The sequence below is a fragment of the Balearica regulorum genome, chromosome 15, assembly GCF_011004875.1.
Source record: "Balearica regulorum gibbericeps isolate bBalReg1 chromosome 15, bBalReg1.pri, whole genome shotgun sequence".
In the NCBI taxonomy this organism is placed as follows: domain Eukaryota; kingdom Metazoa; phylum Chordata; class Aves; order Gruiformes; family Gruidae; genus Balearica; species Balearica regulorum.
Window position 1 is genome coordinate 9,619,144 of NC_046198.1, and position 14,449 is coordinate 9,633,592.

The window sequence follows — 14,449 nt, forward strand, 5'->3', positions numbered from 1 at the left end:
AGCCGTGTCATGGTTTTGCAGCCTTTGACAGAGGAATCTGCCTGTTCACAATCTCTCCATCGCAGGCACATCAATTAGTTTCCACCCCACAAGTGCTTCGGTTAGGCTGCACAGCGTCTCCCCTGCGCTGGGATCAGAGCTGGAGCCCCAACACCACTGCAAGTGACAGCCCGAGTCGGAATTTGACCAATCTCAAATCCACCCCAGAGTTTTTGCTTTGGGTCCACTGGCTGTTACTCAACCAAAATAAACAGCAGAAATCACTGTTATCTGACAGCAATCAAGCTGAAATTGCATAATAAGCAGGTAAACTTTTCCTTTCTTGCACCTCCTCCATTACAGAGGGCAGAACCATCCTCCTCCTCTGTTCCTTCCAGCTCTGGTACCCAAATCCTTTCCTCTGAGGCCACCTCTCAGAAAGGTTTCCTCACTCTGGACTGCAGAAGGATTTTGGGGTCTCCTCCCTGCTTCTGCCACTCCCAGGCTTTCCCACTCCCCTTTCCTCTTTCAGAAAGTGCCAAGTCCAGTTCTTCTCCCTATTTTCTGTCATGCTGCTTTCACTCACCAGCGTGCCACGTCCGCTTCATCCTCTAGCTTACAAATTCTCACTCTCCCTTTCTCCCTGCAGCCTGTAGGTTTCAATCATTTCCACGCAGTAACTCACCTGACCCTGCATGGGATACTCACTCCCCACCTCTTAATGCTCTTGTTGATCCAAATCAAGTCTCCTACTCACCAGAAGGTCCCATATGTTTGACTCGCTCTTTGCCCTTCTCTGCCACATCGCCCCCTTACCAACTCCCACTGCCACCCTACAGGACGGCATTTGGTCACCAACGTGGCACATTTATAACCCCAAATCCGTGATCAGAAATCAGTGGCCTCCACCAAACACACAGCGGAGAACGCTAATCAGTTTTTCATAGGGAAACTGCAAACCGAGCTACGGGAAACTCAGCGGTCTGGATTTACACACGGGGGAATATCAGAATCACTTTCATTTTGACTGAAAGAGTCATAACCCCGCATTTTACCGAGAGCTGAAACCAAACTAGAAACAGAGCACGTGTCAAAACCATACAAAACTACAACTTCTGCATGGTTTTGATGCAAAATAATCTAAGCAGGCTGGCAGCCTACAAATCCTAATGATTTTGTGGACAAATCTGGGGCAAGTTTAGAATTTGTAACATAGTGTGTTACATGTCAGTTTAGGTTTCACTGTGAATATTTTTTCAGTGGAGCACTAGTGGGCTCCGAGCACGGCTCTCAGCGTTCCTTGCCAAAGTGAGAGCCAAACGAGCACAGCCGAGGTAGGGAACCGATTTCACCGTTAACCATTTTAAGGTCACGTCAGGTCCCAACCAGTAGTTTTGGCACCCAAGGATGTCGTGTTTCTCCAGTGCTACATAAAATGCGAAACACCCACTTCTGTGTAAGACAAGGAGTTTCTCTCTTGCCGTTAGTTCACAACGTCTACCTCAAAGAAAGAGCACTACCAGCTCTGCCCTGTTCTGCTGACAGGTACCAGCCTCGTGGTGCGAGCAAACTCTCCTTCCAGCTCAACACAGGAGCGCCAACATCACCCAACGTCGTCCCAGCTGCCAACTGCAGGGACCCCATCCCACCATCAAAGCAAGAGTTGAAAACAAGAGGCTCTTTCCATTTCACAACTCAGTCACCTCCTCAAGCTTTGCGTATGCAAACACATAGCCCCAACACCCAAAACTGAGCAGTACTTTGGTAAAAGGCAGGCAGGGCTCCTCAGTGCAATTGCTGCACCCCTGCCATGGCAGGATGGGGCCCGGACGCGGGAGCTGGGGCAAGGCACCCTGCAGCCCCCCGTCCCGCAAACAGAAATTCACCACCGAGTATGTAAGACGGTCACGGGCCTTTGCTCCCACCACGGCAGGGCCTCGCACGGCACCAGCGGCAGGACCCACGGGAGGGCGAGCATCCACCGTCGGGGCACCCGTGGGCTCACCCCCTCCCCGTGGCACGGGTCCCGCCTGCCCCACCTGAGGCTTTGCAGCGGGAAAGGCCCTAAGGGACGGGGCAACCCCAGGACTTCGCGGGGTTCTGCGTGGCAACGAGCCCGGCCGCCCCCAGCAGCCCCGGGCTCCGCCGGGCCGGGCCCCCACCCGCTCCCCGGGCAGTGGAAAGAGGCGCGGGGCAGCGCCCGGAGACTCACAGTAAAGCAGGGCTATTGATCGCAGCAGCACGATGCGGGTCAGCCAGAAGGTGCCCGGCGGCGGCAGCGGCCTGGCCCCGCTGCCCGCCGGCCCCGCCGCAGCCCGCTCCGGGGCCTCGGGGGCGCCGTCGGCCGCCGCCGCCGCCCGCCTCTGCCTCAGCGCCGCGCTGGGCGCCGCCATGTCGGAGCCCGCAGCGAGCATGCGTGCGGCCGGCCGGCCCGCCCCCCCGCCGCGCCGCGGGCTGCCGCCACCGGGCCGGGCCGGGCCGTGAGGGAGATGGTCCTGCGGCTGCTGGGAGGCTGCCCCGGGGCGGCCTTATTACTACAGCGGGGCCGGGCGGAGGGGGGTGGTTTGTCGAAAAGTGGCGTCCGTACGGCCCGGCCCCAGGGACCGACCTTGCAAAAACAGCGAGAAAGTGCAAAGTTAAAAAAAACCAAACCACCAAAACAGCCCCCCAAACCTAAACGGAAGGCTTTGGTTCCAAAACCCGTCATCCGCCTCCTGCCCAGGGCGGCCAGGGCCCTCAGCGGCACCGCAGCCCCCTCAGCTCTCCCTGCCGCCCCTGTGCTCCATCCCTGAGGGAAAGCGTCAAGTGAAATTCCTCCAGCTTTCAGCATTTGCCGCTCCTGATGCTGCCGTGATTTCTACTTCATACTGTCTACAGCCATCAAGTGCTTGATTCCATCTTGTGTTCATAAATACCGTTTTTTAGCAAAACCACTTTAATAAAGCGGCCTCGGCAGTCATCAATGAGTTCAGACGTGCGTCCTGTATCCCACTTAAGTAAATACCAGCGTGCTAAACCATTCGATGGTCTCTGAGAAAGTATCTGTTATCAGGTGTAACATTATTCAATGCTTTTCAGGCTGTGAACCAGTCCCTTCTAAATGCCTCTTTTGTTTTTCCAGTTTCCCATCACTGCTGCTTGCATTGTTCTCCCTAGAAAAAAACCTACATAATGGTGCATTGTATAGGGAAAGAAAAATAAGCTATTTGTTAAAGGCCTCTGGTATACTGCAGTTGCGCTCTCCCTTTGGATTAGCCACGAGGTTTGGCTAGATAAATTTAAATAGATGTAAGCTAATAGTTTCCTTTGTGGGGTCTTTATGAAACTTTTACAGCAGATTCCACATGTCTGTAAAACAAACTGGATAATTGAGGAAATTACTGAGGAAGAGCAGAGGGTTTAGGGTAAAGATTTAGCAAAAAAAAAAAAAAAAAAAAAGGAATAACCAGAGTTGGGAAGGGAGCACTGAGCTGGGTCGATTTTTGTTGCCGAGGATCGCCCCGAGGTTGGGATGATGAGGAACAAACACCAAACTCGGCTGACCCGAGCTTGGGGTTTCTTGTGTGCCAGTAGCACCTTTCAACAACACGAGCTGCGAAGTTTGAAGCCTATTAAATGGCAGGAAAATGTTGTTACTCTAAAGGACCGATCCAACTCTCATAAAAGGCAATGGAAGCCTTTCCTTTAGCTTTACTGGAGGATGGATCAAGCTATAAAGGAAAAAGTGCAATAAAATGGTAGATTAGAACATCAAGTGACCTCCTCTCTGTTCTGAGTTCCGGCTGGTACACAGCTTTGCACGGACCATCATCGCTGTTGGGTTTTCCGCTTGCTTATCTATTTACTGTGAGCTTTTATTTCCATGTCACGATTTTGCCCTTCACGTTCCCTCTTTTCGAAGTAAGGTATCAGAAAAGAAAACAATGTAAGAACCAAGCAAGTAACGCAAACAAGATATTTAAGAGCGAGGCTCTGCGCCTTAAAATCTCAAAGGGAAAGCGATTCATAAATGTCAGGCCGGCAGGGAGGCGCTGAGGCATCATTGATGCTGAGCTTCATTCAACAAAATGCGCGCCGCCACGTCCCCCCGCCCGACCCTATTTTGCTGTGTTCCAAACAGCTGCAAAAGTGACAGAGAAACAAGCATTTACTGTCACAGCACCCAGCAGCTGTCCCCGCCAGCACCTCAACCGCGCTGTCCCTGGCACCCTAAATTACTCTGTGTTCATTCAGGTCTAGTCTTTTGCCCCTCTGGCTGCCAGGAATTGGGTTTAAATAAAACAGAGAAAGTGAATGTGTGCAGAAATAACTATTTTGTAAAGCAGCATTAACATTTGGGGACTCCTCTAAAGAAAACATACATTCAATTATGTATAATGCAGTTATACACAATCCCACTGAGCATTCAGCTGCGTTTGCTAAATGAGAGATGGGGATCTCGCAAAAAATTTGGGAGCTTCCTTCTACTAGTGAAGATTTTTCCAGCGGTAATATTTTTTGCCATTAAAATCCCCGATCCTTCCCTGTGGAAATCTGATCTTTAACTCCAGGGTTAGCAGGATTAAGGCTGAACAAGATTTTCAGAGGAAGAATTACCTTTTTTTCTCCTGTATTTGTACAGCATCTATAATGAGGGGGTGCTGATTCGGAAGAGGGATTCCTAAGCAGTACCATAGGACAAAATTCATAATCACAGTAATCATAATTAGTAGACTTGTGCTTCTCCGTTGTTTTGAAAAGATGCCACCCAGCCTGTGCTGTGCAGGAGGAAAGACGAGATCTTTTGCCAGCGTCCTGCCTGGCCTTTAACGTGTAATGCACACATGTGTTGTTGATCCCGCAAAAGCAAATTTTGTTTTGATGCTGGTATCTTAGAATATTTGAACAGAAATAACACATAGACATATATTTTCCTTTCCATGGGTTTTGGTCTTTATGCATGTATGTTTTCTGAGACCGAAAGAGAAGGCCATCCCCTTCGGGTTTGTAATCGCTTTCCCCTCCGGGTCCTTGACTGCCAGCAGCATGGTTGTGCAGCTTCAGGCTGGGAAAGCTGCAAGACAAAAACTCAGAACAAGCTGCTAGTTAACTTTTTCCACTGGGATATTAAAAAATTAATAATCATAAAAGTGTTTGTTAGTAAGGGCTATTTTATTTTAGCAGAAATTCCACACCGGGCCCAATGTAACATGTAAAGATTTTCATGAAGCCCTCGCTGCCTTTGACTCACACTGAAGCTTTTCTCCGATATCTGCTGCCGTGATAAAACCTAGAAAAGGGCTTAGGAATGCCATGCACTCCTCTCCACTTGCATTTCAATCTGGAGAGAGGTCAGCAGAGTCTTGCCCAGTGCAGGTGTGCAGAGTTTCTTGTATCAACGCCAGGTAAATGTTCATGGGTTGGAAAAGAGCTGCTGGGGGACATGTTCCTCCATTGTTCGCCCTGCAGCTGCCAATCCATTCCTGACCAGAAAGAGGAGGGATGCTGGAGCTAAGCACCCCATTAACACGGTAAAAATAAATGTTAAACTAATATTTAAGCCTCTCTCTTTCCCCCCTGTTCTCAGCAGACTGCAGCAGCTGTGCAAGGGGTGCAAGTTTGCATCCACTCATGGTGGTGGGAGCCTGGAGTCACCAGCTTCTCACAATCCATGGAAACACCTCTAATGACAGGCTTTGGATGAAGCTGTGCAATAGACTTGCTCTTGCGGTGATGGGAGCACACAGTGACTTTCATGACAGTACAGAGTAATTTTTCACTCCTGCTGTGCAGGTGAAAACAAGTATTTCGAGAGCACAGCTAGGCACAGTGGTGGGAGCTGTGGAAATGCCAAGGACTAAATACCCCAAGTCTTAATGAAAATTTGCAAAAAGGTTCTGTCCGTTTTACTCCTGAATTGTTCAGAGGAGCAAGGCTCATTTCATGCAAACGGAAGACAAATTTTGGACCTAAACTGATCTGCAAGCAGCCGAGCAATATAAATTTAGTCTTATGCAGTTGCATAAGCAGGCACCGGTTGTGTGCTGGAAGCCTCACAAGCAGAGAGTGTAGGATTGGACCCACCACTATGGTTCATCTTGAGAGCAAAGCTTTTCAGCTCTTCTGCTGCTATTTTAATTGAAATTAAAGGTCTCTTTTTTCTTTTTTTTTCTTTTTTTTTCCTTTTTTTTTTTTTTTTTTTTCCTTTTTTTCTCCACATATCAGGAGCTTTCCTGAAAAGGATTGAACGTTGTTTCACAGCAATCTCTGAGCTGCCACTGAACTGCTGAATCCTCTGGGCAGAGCATTAATCCTGCAGATGTCGGAGACTTATTTTAACACGACGCATAGGTTACTCTTATCTGATCGGGGTTGTTTTTAGTTCCCCTGTAAGGCTCTTTCTATTTGCTCTTTGAAATTCCCATGTAAAATCTGCTCACAGTTCAAAGGTAGCCAATTTTTGAAAAATGATGACTTTACCGCTTGATCAGATTAAGCGATAGAGCTTACCTTTGGGCTGGCCCTCCATCCAGCGAGGGAAGGACTGCAGCATGTGTGCGCCTTGCAGAGCATATCCCATCATGTGCAGTGGTTTCCGTGTGCTCTCATGCTCTGAAAATGCCTTCCCTCTCTTCTACTGAAGATGAAATGTCTCCTCCCTGACATTTGTGGGGCTCCAACTACTCTGAAGTCCACGCACACACACTTTACTCCTGCATAAAGAATAGGTACGGCAGAGAGGAACCGGCATGGGAGGTCAAGCCATCTCCATCCCATGGGGATTCTGCGCATTCCCAGGTGACAAGTGACAACGTGATGGAGCCGAGCATGCAGACCTCGTATTTAGTGCCTGATCTTAAGCAATGCTGGTGTGAGCTGGCCAGGAACTTTATTGGAGACCGTGTCAGACTCTAAAGAAAATCAAGCAATATTACCAATACTGACAGGCAGCTGGTGGACCTCTGCTGTGCCTGCTTTCTGTCAGGAACAGCCAGCTCTCTTTTTCCACCAAGTCCTCTCTGAACATAGCCCATTTGGGTGCACTCTTTAAGGCTCCACTGGGAAACAGGAACCTCAGTTCCTCCTTCCCAGATCTGCACCCTTTTCCTGGAAATCCTGCTGTCAGGGCCTGCTCTGCAGTGGGCTGGGTCAAGACAGAGGAGTGTTAGGCCAGGTCTAGATGATGCATCACGTAGGATCACTGCAAGACCTGCCCTGCAGCTCCATCATTTGCCCATCCCTGTGCAAACATCACTGGTACTTTGTAGCACAACATTTGAACATGAGACCCCGTAAGACAAATGACACCACTTGAACCCGCTTTTTGTCCCAGCGTAATCTTGTTCCATTTCATGGATGAGTGACCTTCTCAGGAAACCAGAGCTACTGAAGTTTCCCAGGTGCTCCCAGGTCCCTTCTCTCCCTGTGTCATCTCAGCTTCTCACAGCCTTGCCCAGCTCAGATCAGTCTGCGAGGCAGGGCAATGCTGCTCCCTCCGCCAGCTCGGCTGAGAACTGACGCTCAGAGACATGAAATAGTTTGTGCAAGATCACAAAATCAACGTGAAGGAGGACACGTACCCCGCTCTGGTTCCAGGCACTACCTCTTCCCTGTGCCCATCTCTGGAGTAAGAGGAAGCAACTACAGAAAGTTGTCTTCCTCCTTCTACCTGCGTAGGACAGAGAGGAATTCAAGCATGTGGGCTGGAAAATGCAATTCCCTGCCTCGGGCAGAGCTGGGGAGCTGTGAAAGGCAGCAGCATGCAAGGGGGAAGAAAACCAAAGTCTAATTCCTGCTGTCCTTGGAGGCCTCTTCTGCCTCTTGACTTGTAGTTGAAGACAGGGATCAGAAAATAGGAGCTCTTGTTTTCATTCCTGCCTCCATGGGCTTGCCCCAAAGCTCCAAGTGTCCCACAAATCCCTTCCCAGCCTCAGTCCTGCAAAGAGGTTTGAATCTCCCGAGGAAGGTGCTCCGCAAGAGAGGCTGTCTTTGAAAAGATGGACTAAAAATAGTGATTATTGCTTTGACTAAGCCACCTCTAAAAACAGATGAAATACTGAAATTCTGTGACTCGGGTAATTTGTAAGGTAAACTTATTAAAGAGCTATGAGAACCCAAAGAGACAGGCATTATAGAACTGTGCGTTAATTATATGTCACATGAGGGGGAAAAAAAGTTTTGCCAACAGCAGCGCAAAGCCACCGGTCTGAAGCCCAGAGAAACAGAAACTCTTCCACAATCTCATTAAGCTTTGGATTGGGCCCTGGAAGAAAAGTTCAGTTATTCCTCACTTGCAAGTTCAACACATATAGTATGCCTTGAGCATTAAAGACAGTATTTTATTATTTTTTTTAAAGATGCTTTGTGAAATTATATTTTATAAAAACTTTGTCTAAGGGTAACTCATTTTGTGACTCTACAAACTGAAAGCCTAAATCTTGAGAAATTACTAATAAGGAAATGAGAGAATATTTAAATAAAATAAAATCCCACTTTGCGTTTTAACGGAATATATTCATTTTCACACAGGAAGCATACAGACATTAAAGCACATGTAAGCAGTGTTACATTTAAATTCAATGTATATGTTTTATTTTGAGGTTCTTATACATTGCAGTAATTAAACAAAATGCTTTCAAAACCACCACATTCCTGTTACTTTGTAAATGCTGGAATGCTTGAAACACTCGCACAATTTCTATTTTTTTCCTGTAAATCTTGTACTTGACCCTCTTTTTCCGGGGGGTAGCCGGGCTGGGGGAAGCAGAGGATAAAACTGGAATTTGGGGAGTTGCTTTTTTCCAGTCGCAATTAGAAGGCTGGATTCCACGGATAATTAGAATCAAATGCTCCAAATAAATGCTGCAAACCCAGGGCTCGCTTGAAGAGGGGCAGCCCTCCGGATCGAGCAGGGAGATCTTTTTAAAAGGGGATTTTGCCGAGGGGCCCGAGGCGCACAGCCCCGCACCGGAGGCTCCCGCAGCCGGTGCTGCCGGAGGGAGGGAAGATTTTACGGACAACCCCCCCCCCCCCCAACCCCAAAGGCTCACCCCGAGGTGCCGCATCCTCCTCCGGACGGTGCAAAGCCGCCGGCGTCGGGCGGGACGCGGCCAGCGCAGCCCCGGCTCTGCCCTCCCGGGGAGGTTCCCCGGTGCCCGGGACCGAGCCCGGAGGTGGGAAGGCTGCGGGGAGAGGAGAGGCGAGACGGGGCGGGGGACGCGGAGGGGCTCGTTTCGGTTCCTTCCAGTAATCCGCCGCTTTCCTCCGTTATGTGCCCCTTGGAGAGAAACGACGCGCTCGGGGGTGCGGGGGGCGCACGGCTGCCGGAGGGCTGCACCGGCCGCGGGAGCACACGGGCAGCTCCAGCCCCGCTTGCAACCGGGACGCGCCGATGTTTCTGTCACGCACCGACCTCCCTAGAAGCTCCCTTGGAAAGGGGGCTTAAAAAGTTACCAGCTGTCCCCAGGGCACGAACCGCCCGGTGCGTCCCGCCCGGTGCTGCCGCCCCGTCCCCGCTCCGCATCTCCTCACCGCGGCGGTCGCGTCCCGCGGGGCTTAGAAAAGGGCTCAGCAACCCACCGCCGAGCCCCGCAGTCTCGGGCCGCCCCGTACCCGCTCCCCGGTACCCCCCCCCGCCCAAGACGGGGGGTCCTCTGCGCACGCCGGGGGTATAAAACACACACACCCCCCGCCGGGGGGTCCCCGCTAGTACCGCGGTGCGGCGAAACCCACCCCCCCCGGACAATACGCAGCGGCAGAGGCGAACTCCACAGACCCCGAAAGAAGGGGGGGCCCTTCCCCAGCCGGGCCGCATCCAGCCGCCCCCCCCCCGGGCGGCGGCACCTCCGGGCGGCAGCGGGTCCGGCCGGCGGAGCGGCGGGAGTGCGGCGGGCGGGCAGCGCGAGGCCCGCTGGCGGGGAACCCCGCCCCTTATGTAAATAATCCCTCCCGCTCCGCCAATGGGGAGCGGCGCCGGAGGAGGGGCCGCTTGCCCTCGCCTTAAAGTAACTTGTTGCCGGGGGCCGAGTTTCGCACTGGACGTGGAGCGCGGCGGCGGGCCGGGAGCGGGGGGCGCGGAGCGGAGCGGGGCGCCGGGACGGCAGCAGGACTGGTTTTGGTTGTTTTCTGCTTTTCGGCTGATTTTTGCGCGTTTGTGTCTTTTATTTTTGTTCTTCTAGATTTATTATTATTATTATTTTTTTAAAATCTTTTCTCGCTCTTCAGGCGCCCGCGGAGGGGTGCGCGGCCCCCGCCGCTCCGCCCGGGCACCTCCTCGCCCTCGGGGCGGCTCTGCCCCTCGCCCCCTTTCCCCCCACCCGCCCCTCCCGCGGCCACCAATGCTCAACATGACCGAGGAGCACGACAAAGCGCTGGAGGCTCCGTGCAGCCCCGCGGGCACCACCAGCTCCATGTCCCACGTGGACTCGGACTCCGACTCGCCGCTGTCCCCCGCCGGCTCCGAGGGTCTGGGCTGCGCCCCCGCACCCGCCCCGCGTCCTCCCGGCGCCGCTCCGCTGGGCGCTAAGGTGGACGCGGCCGAGGTGGACGAGCGCTTCCCCGCCTGCATCCGCGACGCCGTCTCGCAGGTGCTGAAGGGCTACGACTGGAGCCTGGTGCCCATGCCCGTCCGCGGCAACGGATCGCTCAAGGCCAAGCCGCACGTCAAGCGGCCCATGAACGCCTTCATGGTGTGGGCGCAGGCCGCCCGCAGGAAGCTGGCCGACCAGTACCCGCATCTGCACAACGCCGAGCTCAGCAAGACCCTGGGCAAGCTCTGGCGGTGAGTCCCGGGACGCGCGTTCCTCCGCGGGGCACCGCTCCGCTCCGCGCATCCTCGCTCCGCGCCGCGCACCCCCCGCGGGACACCGCTCCGCGCCGGGCTGAGGGCGCGGGAGCCGCGCACAGACACCGCGCTGCGGGACCCCCCGGGCTGTGCGGGGAGGCGAGGGGGGCTTTGCCTCGGGGTGCGCGGCTGGATTCCCCCTCCCACCGGTTTTTAAAATATTTTTTTCTTCTTTTTTTTTTTTTTAATTTTTTTTTTTTTTTGGGGCCGTCTCTGCCCGCGGGGGATTCTTGAAGCGTTTCAGGCTGAACTGCAGAAATCCCCCGGAGCGTGTGGGCACGCTGCAAAGGACATGCCGGTCTCCGCTCCGAAAAAAGCCCCGTGCAGGGGCCCGGCACCCACAGCCGCAGCGGGCTCGGCCGGGCGCTGCCGATGGGTCTTGCCCCAGCGCTGTGTCACGCGTGGATGTTTCCCTGCTCCATCGCTGAGATGTGCAGCCTGGGCCCTTTCCTCTCCTGGCTAGAGTTTCCCATGTCCCTGTCCCCAGGAGATGGAGACTTACAAAATCGCTTCTTTTACGATGGCTTTTTCTAAAAGTTTTTTCTTTGGTTTGCTTGCTGCTTAACAAACTGTAAAACCGAACAAGCTGACTTTTAGCACTTATTTTAATCTTCTAATTTCCCTTGTTATCTCTGTGCTCGTGTGCTCAGCACTGCCCACCAATGCAAACTTTTTTTGCTGGGCAGCGATTGACTGCGCTCTGCTTTCCAAGGCTCTGTGACGAGCCACGTTTTACCGCGTGGTATATTCGGTCATGTCTGGCCGTACCAGACTTGCATCTCTCCTGCCTGCTTGGGCCAGCGATGCTCCCGCTGTGGTTTCAGACTCTCCAAGAGTTTGCAAAGAGAGGTCCGGGTGGGGGAGAGTTTTGAAAGAAATAATCCCATCGCTGTTGTCTTCGTGGTTTCTTTGTAAGCACTAATCAAAGCTGGAAATGGGCAGCGTTGTTTGTCACGGTGAGGGGGTGGCATTTGTAGGGCAAACATATGAATAATATTTGACAAAGGCATTTAAAATGGGACGGGGATTTTGGTTTGCCCAGTTATCGGTAGCGGTCAGTTTTTTCCACATCTCTATAGCTGGTATTTTAATACATTTTTGCATTAGTACATTAATACTTTTTTGCCACGGCAAATTCATTTTGTAATTAATTTTCTGGTTGCCCAAATCAGTGTATGGGAAGTGGGAATGCGTAGGTCTGGAAATAGGCTGAAAATTTGTAAGGAAAAGATATTAATTTTGGACTTCTTTTTTTTTTTTTTTTTTCCCCCTCTTCCTTATTTAAAAAAAAAAATCCATCCCAAACCAGTTTATTAAGTGAAAATGAGAAACGTCCCTTTGTGGAAGAAGCTGAGCGGCTCAGAGTCCAGCACAAAAAGGATCACCCGGATTATAAATACCAGCCACGGAGGAGGAAAAGTGTAAAAGCCGGGCAGAGCGACTCTGACTCCGGAGCCGAGCTCAGCCACCATGCGGGCACGCAGATCTACAAAGCGGACAACGGGCTGGGAGGCATGGCCGATTCCCACCATCACGGCGATCACACAGGTAAACAGCCCCCACGGGCAAAAAAAATCTGCAGGTCCCAGGCATGTTGATTTGGGACATGAACCCGCTGGCAGGCATGGGCTCATCTGCCCCCCAAACGAATATCGGTGGGATTGGGGCCATCCGAAAGCAGGAGTCATTGCCCCGAGAGCTGTGGTTTTGCAGCAGGTTGTGAACGTGGCCAAGGTTTTCTTTAGTAAATGCTTATAGAGCTGACTGTGCGATACGAAATCCCTAAAGTGCAGGGACCCCGGTTTCCCAGCTGGCCCAGGAGCAGGGAGAATTAATGGCGAGCTAATAAGGGTTAATAATCTGTTGGCCATGTGAAGGGCGCCTGGGGGAGCGGGTCCCAGAGACGCAGCTTTCCCCCGAAGCTCCCCGCTTCTCGGCAGCACTGCGAATTGGCACGGGGCGCGTGTTGACAGATTCCAGGAGGATTGCGAACGTCCTGCAGCTTCAGACGCGTCTGCGCTCTCACCCAGCCTGGCTGGGGATCCCGGCCCCGGCCCGCTCTGCCGGGACGGCTTCTCTGCCTCCGGGAGAGCTGGGCTGGCTTCAGGCTGCCGGCAGGGAGAGGCCGAGCGGGTCCCTCCGAATCCACCCCCTGGTTGTGCTTCTGAGGGGAGGGGGAGTTTGTGCAGCCGGGGGTGTCCTGCCATGTCCCAGGGTGATCCTGGTGGGCACGGTGCGCTCCCCAGCTTCTCCTCCCCACTGTGAACCGTCACCCATGCGGGTGGTTTGCCCCAGCTGAGGACATGGTCCCTGGCATGGTTGCAGGGGGACATCAGCCACCTCCAACACGGGACCATAGATTTAAATTCCCCTTCCCCTCTTGCAATAAGAGGGGGGGAAAAATGTGCATTATTTTAATTGTCCTTGAAGGAGTTGGGTGTTTTGTGGTCACTTCTGCTAAAGCCTTGCTGTCCCTTCGTCCCCAGGCCAGACCCACGGGCCACCCACCCCACCCACCACCCCCAAAACCGACCTCCACCATGGCAGCAAGCAGGAGCTGAAGCACGAGGGCCGCCGCCTCGTGGAGAGCGGCCGCCAGAACATCGACTTCAGCAACGTGGACATCTCAGAGCTGAGCAGCGAGGTCATCAACAACATGGAGACCTTTGATGTGCACGAGTTTGACCAGTACCTGCCGCTCAACAGCCACGCTGCCATGCCGGCCGACCATGGCCCCAACGCCGCTGCCGGCTCCTACGGCGCATCCTACTCCCACTCTGCCACGGGCACCGGTGGGACCAACCAGGTCTGGACTCACAAAAGCCCGGCCTCAGCATCGCCATCGTCCGCTGACTCGGGCCAGCAAAGGCCGCACATCAAAACGGAGCAGCTGAGCCCCAGCCACTACAGCGACCAGTCCCACGGCTCCCCCGCACACTCCGACTACGGCTCCTACAGCGCCCAGGCTTGCGCCACCACCGCCTCCACCGCCACGGCCGCCGCCTCCTTCTCCAGCTCCCAGTGCGACTACACGGACCTCCAGAGCTCCAACTACTACAACCCCTACCCTGGCTACCCCTCCAGCATTTACCAGTATCCCTATTTCCACTCCTCCCGCCGTCCCTACGCAACGCCCATCCTCAACGGCTTGTCCATCCCGCCGGCCCACAGCCCCACCGCTAACTGGGACCAGCCGGTCTATACGACCCTGACAAGGCCTTAAAGGATGTGCGGAGCCCCCGAGGGCTTCCCCAATGTATGCACTAATGAAGGAATGAAGACGAAGAGCGTGGAGTGCCGCGATAGTTTCCGAAGTGCCTCCTGAGCCACTGGGAACTCTGCTCGTTGCGACTGGATGTCCCCTTGCTTCAAAACTCTCCAAAAGGACAGAGCTCTATTTTTCTTTAATTAATACAATTTAAACAAATAAAAAAATAATTAAACCCCCCCCTACACACACACACAAAAAAAAAGGACCGGCGATTCCTTTTGAATAAATGAAGGACAAAACCATTCAACTCCTCTGTGAGGACTGAACTGAACTTACTCGTCGTGGAAGTTGACAAGTGCAAAAGTGGAGCGGGGGGGGTGGGGTGGGAATGGGGGGGAAGAAAAAAAAAAAAAAACAAAAAAGCTGTTCGAGACTTT

The 14,449-nt window shown here is 53.0% G+C and overlaps 2 protein-coding genes across 2 annotated transcripts in view; one reads left to right on the plus strand and one right to left on the minus strand.

The window, feature by feature from the left end:
* LMF1 (lipase maturation factor 1) overlaps positions 1 to 2,381 on the minus strand; it is a 204,601-nt gene extending 202,220 nt beyond the window's left edge. Inside the window, exon 1 of the mRNA XM_075767498.1 lies at positions 2,192 to 2,381. Coding sequence (XP_075623613.1) covers positions 2,192 to 2,372 — 181 coding nt within the window. The 5' untranslated portion in view covers positions 2,373 to 2,381. The remainder of the gene's footprint in view (positions 1 to 2,191) is intronic.
* A 7,603-nt stretch (positions 2,382 to 9,984) lies between these two features.
* Positions 9,985 to 14,247, plus strand: SOX8 (SRY-box transcription factor 8). The gene is made up of 3 exons (XM_075767402.1): positions 9,985 to 10,738; positions 12,111 to 12,349; positions 13,288 to 14,247. The coding sequence occupies exons 1-3, from the start codon at positions 10,296 to 10,298 to the stop codon at positions 14,022 to 14,024; spliced, it is 1,419 nt and encodes a 472-aa protein (XP_075623517.1). The 5' UTR covers positions 9,985 to 10,295; the 3' UTR covers positions 14,025 to 14,247.
* The last annotated feature ends 202 nt before the right edge of the window (positions 14,248 to 14,449 follow it).

Coding starts and splice junctions, on each gene's coding strand:
- SOX8 (XM_075767402.1), top strand. CDS start 10,296: ATGCTCAACATGACCGAGGAGCACGACAAAGCGCTGGAGGCTCCGTGC. Junction 10,739..12,110: donor ACCCTGGGCAAGCTCTGGCG/GTGAGTCCCGGG, acceptor ATCCCAAACCAG/TTTATTAAGTGAAAATGAGA. Junction 12,350..13,287: donor CCATCACGGCGATCACACAG/GTAAACAGCCCC, acceptor CTTCGTCCCCAG/GCCAGACCCACGGGCCACCC.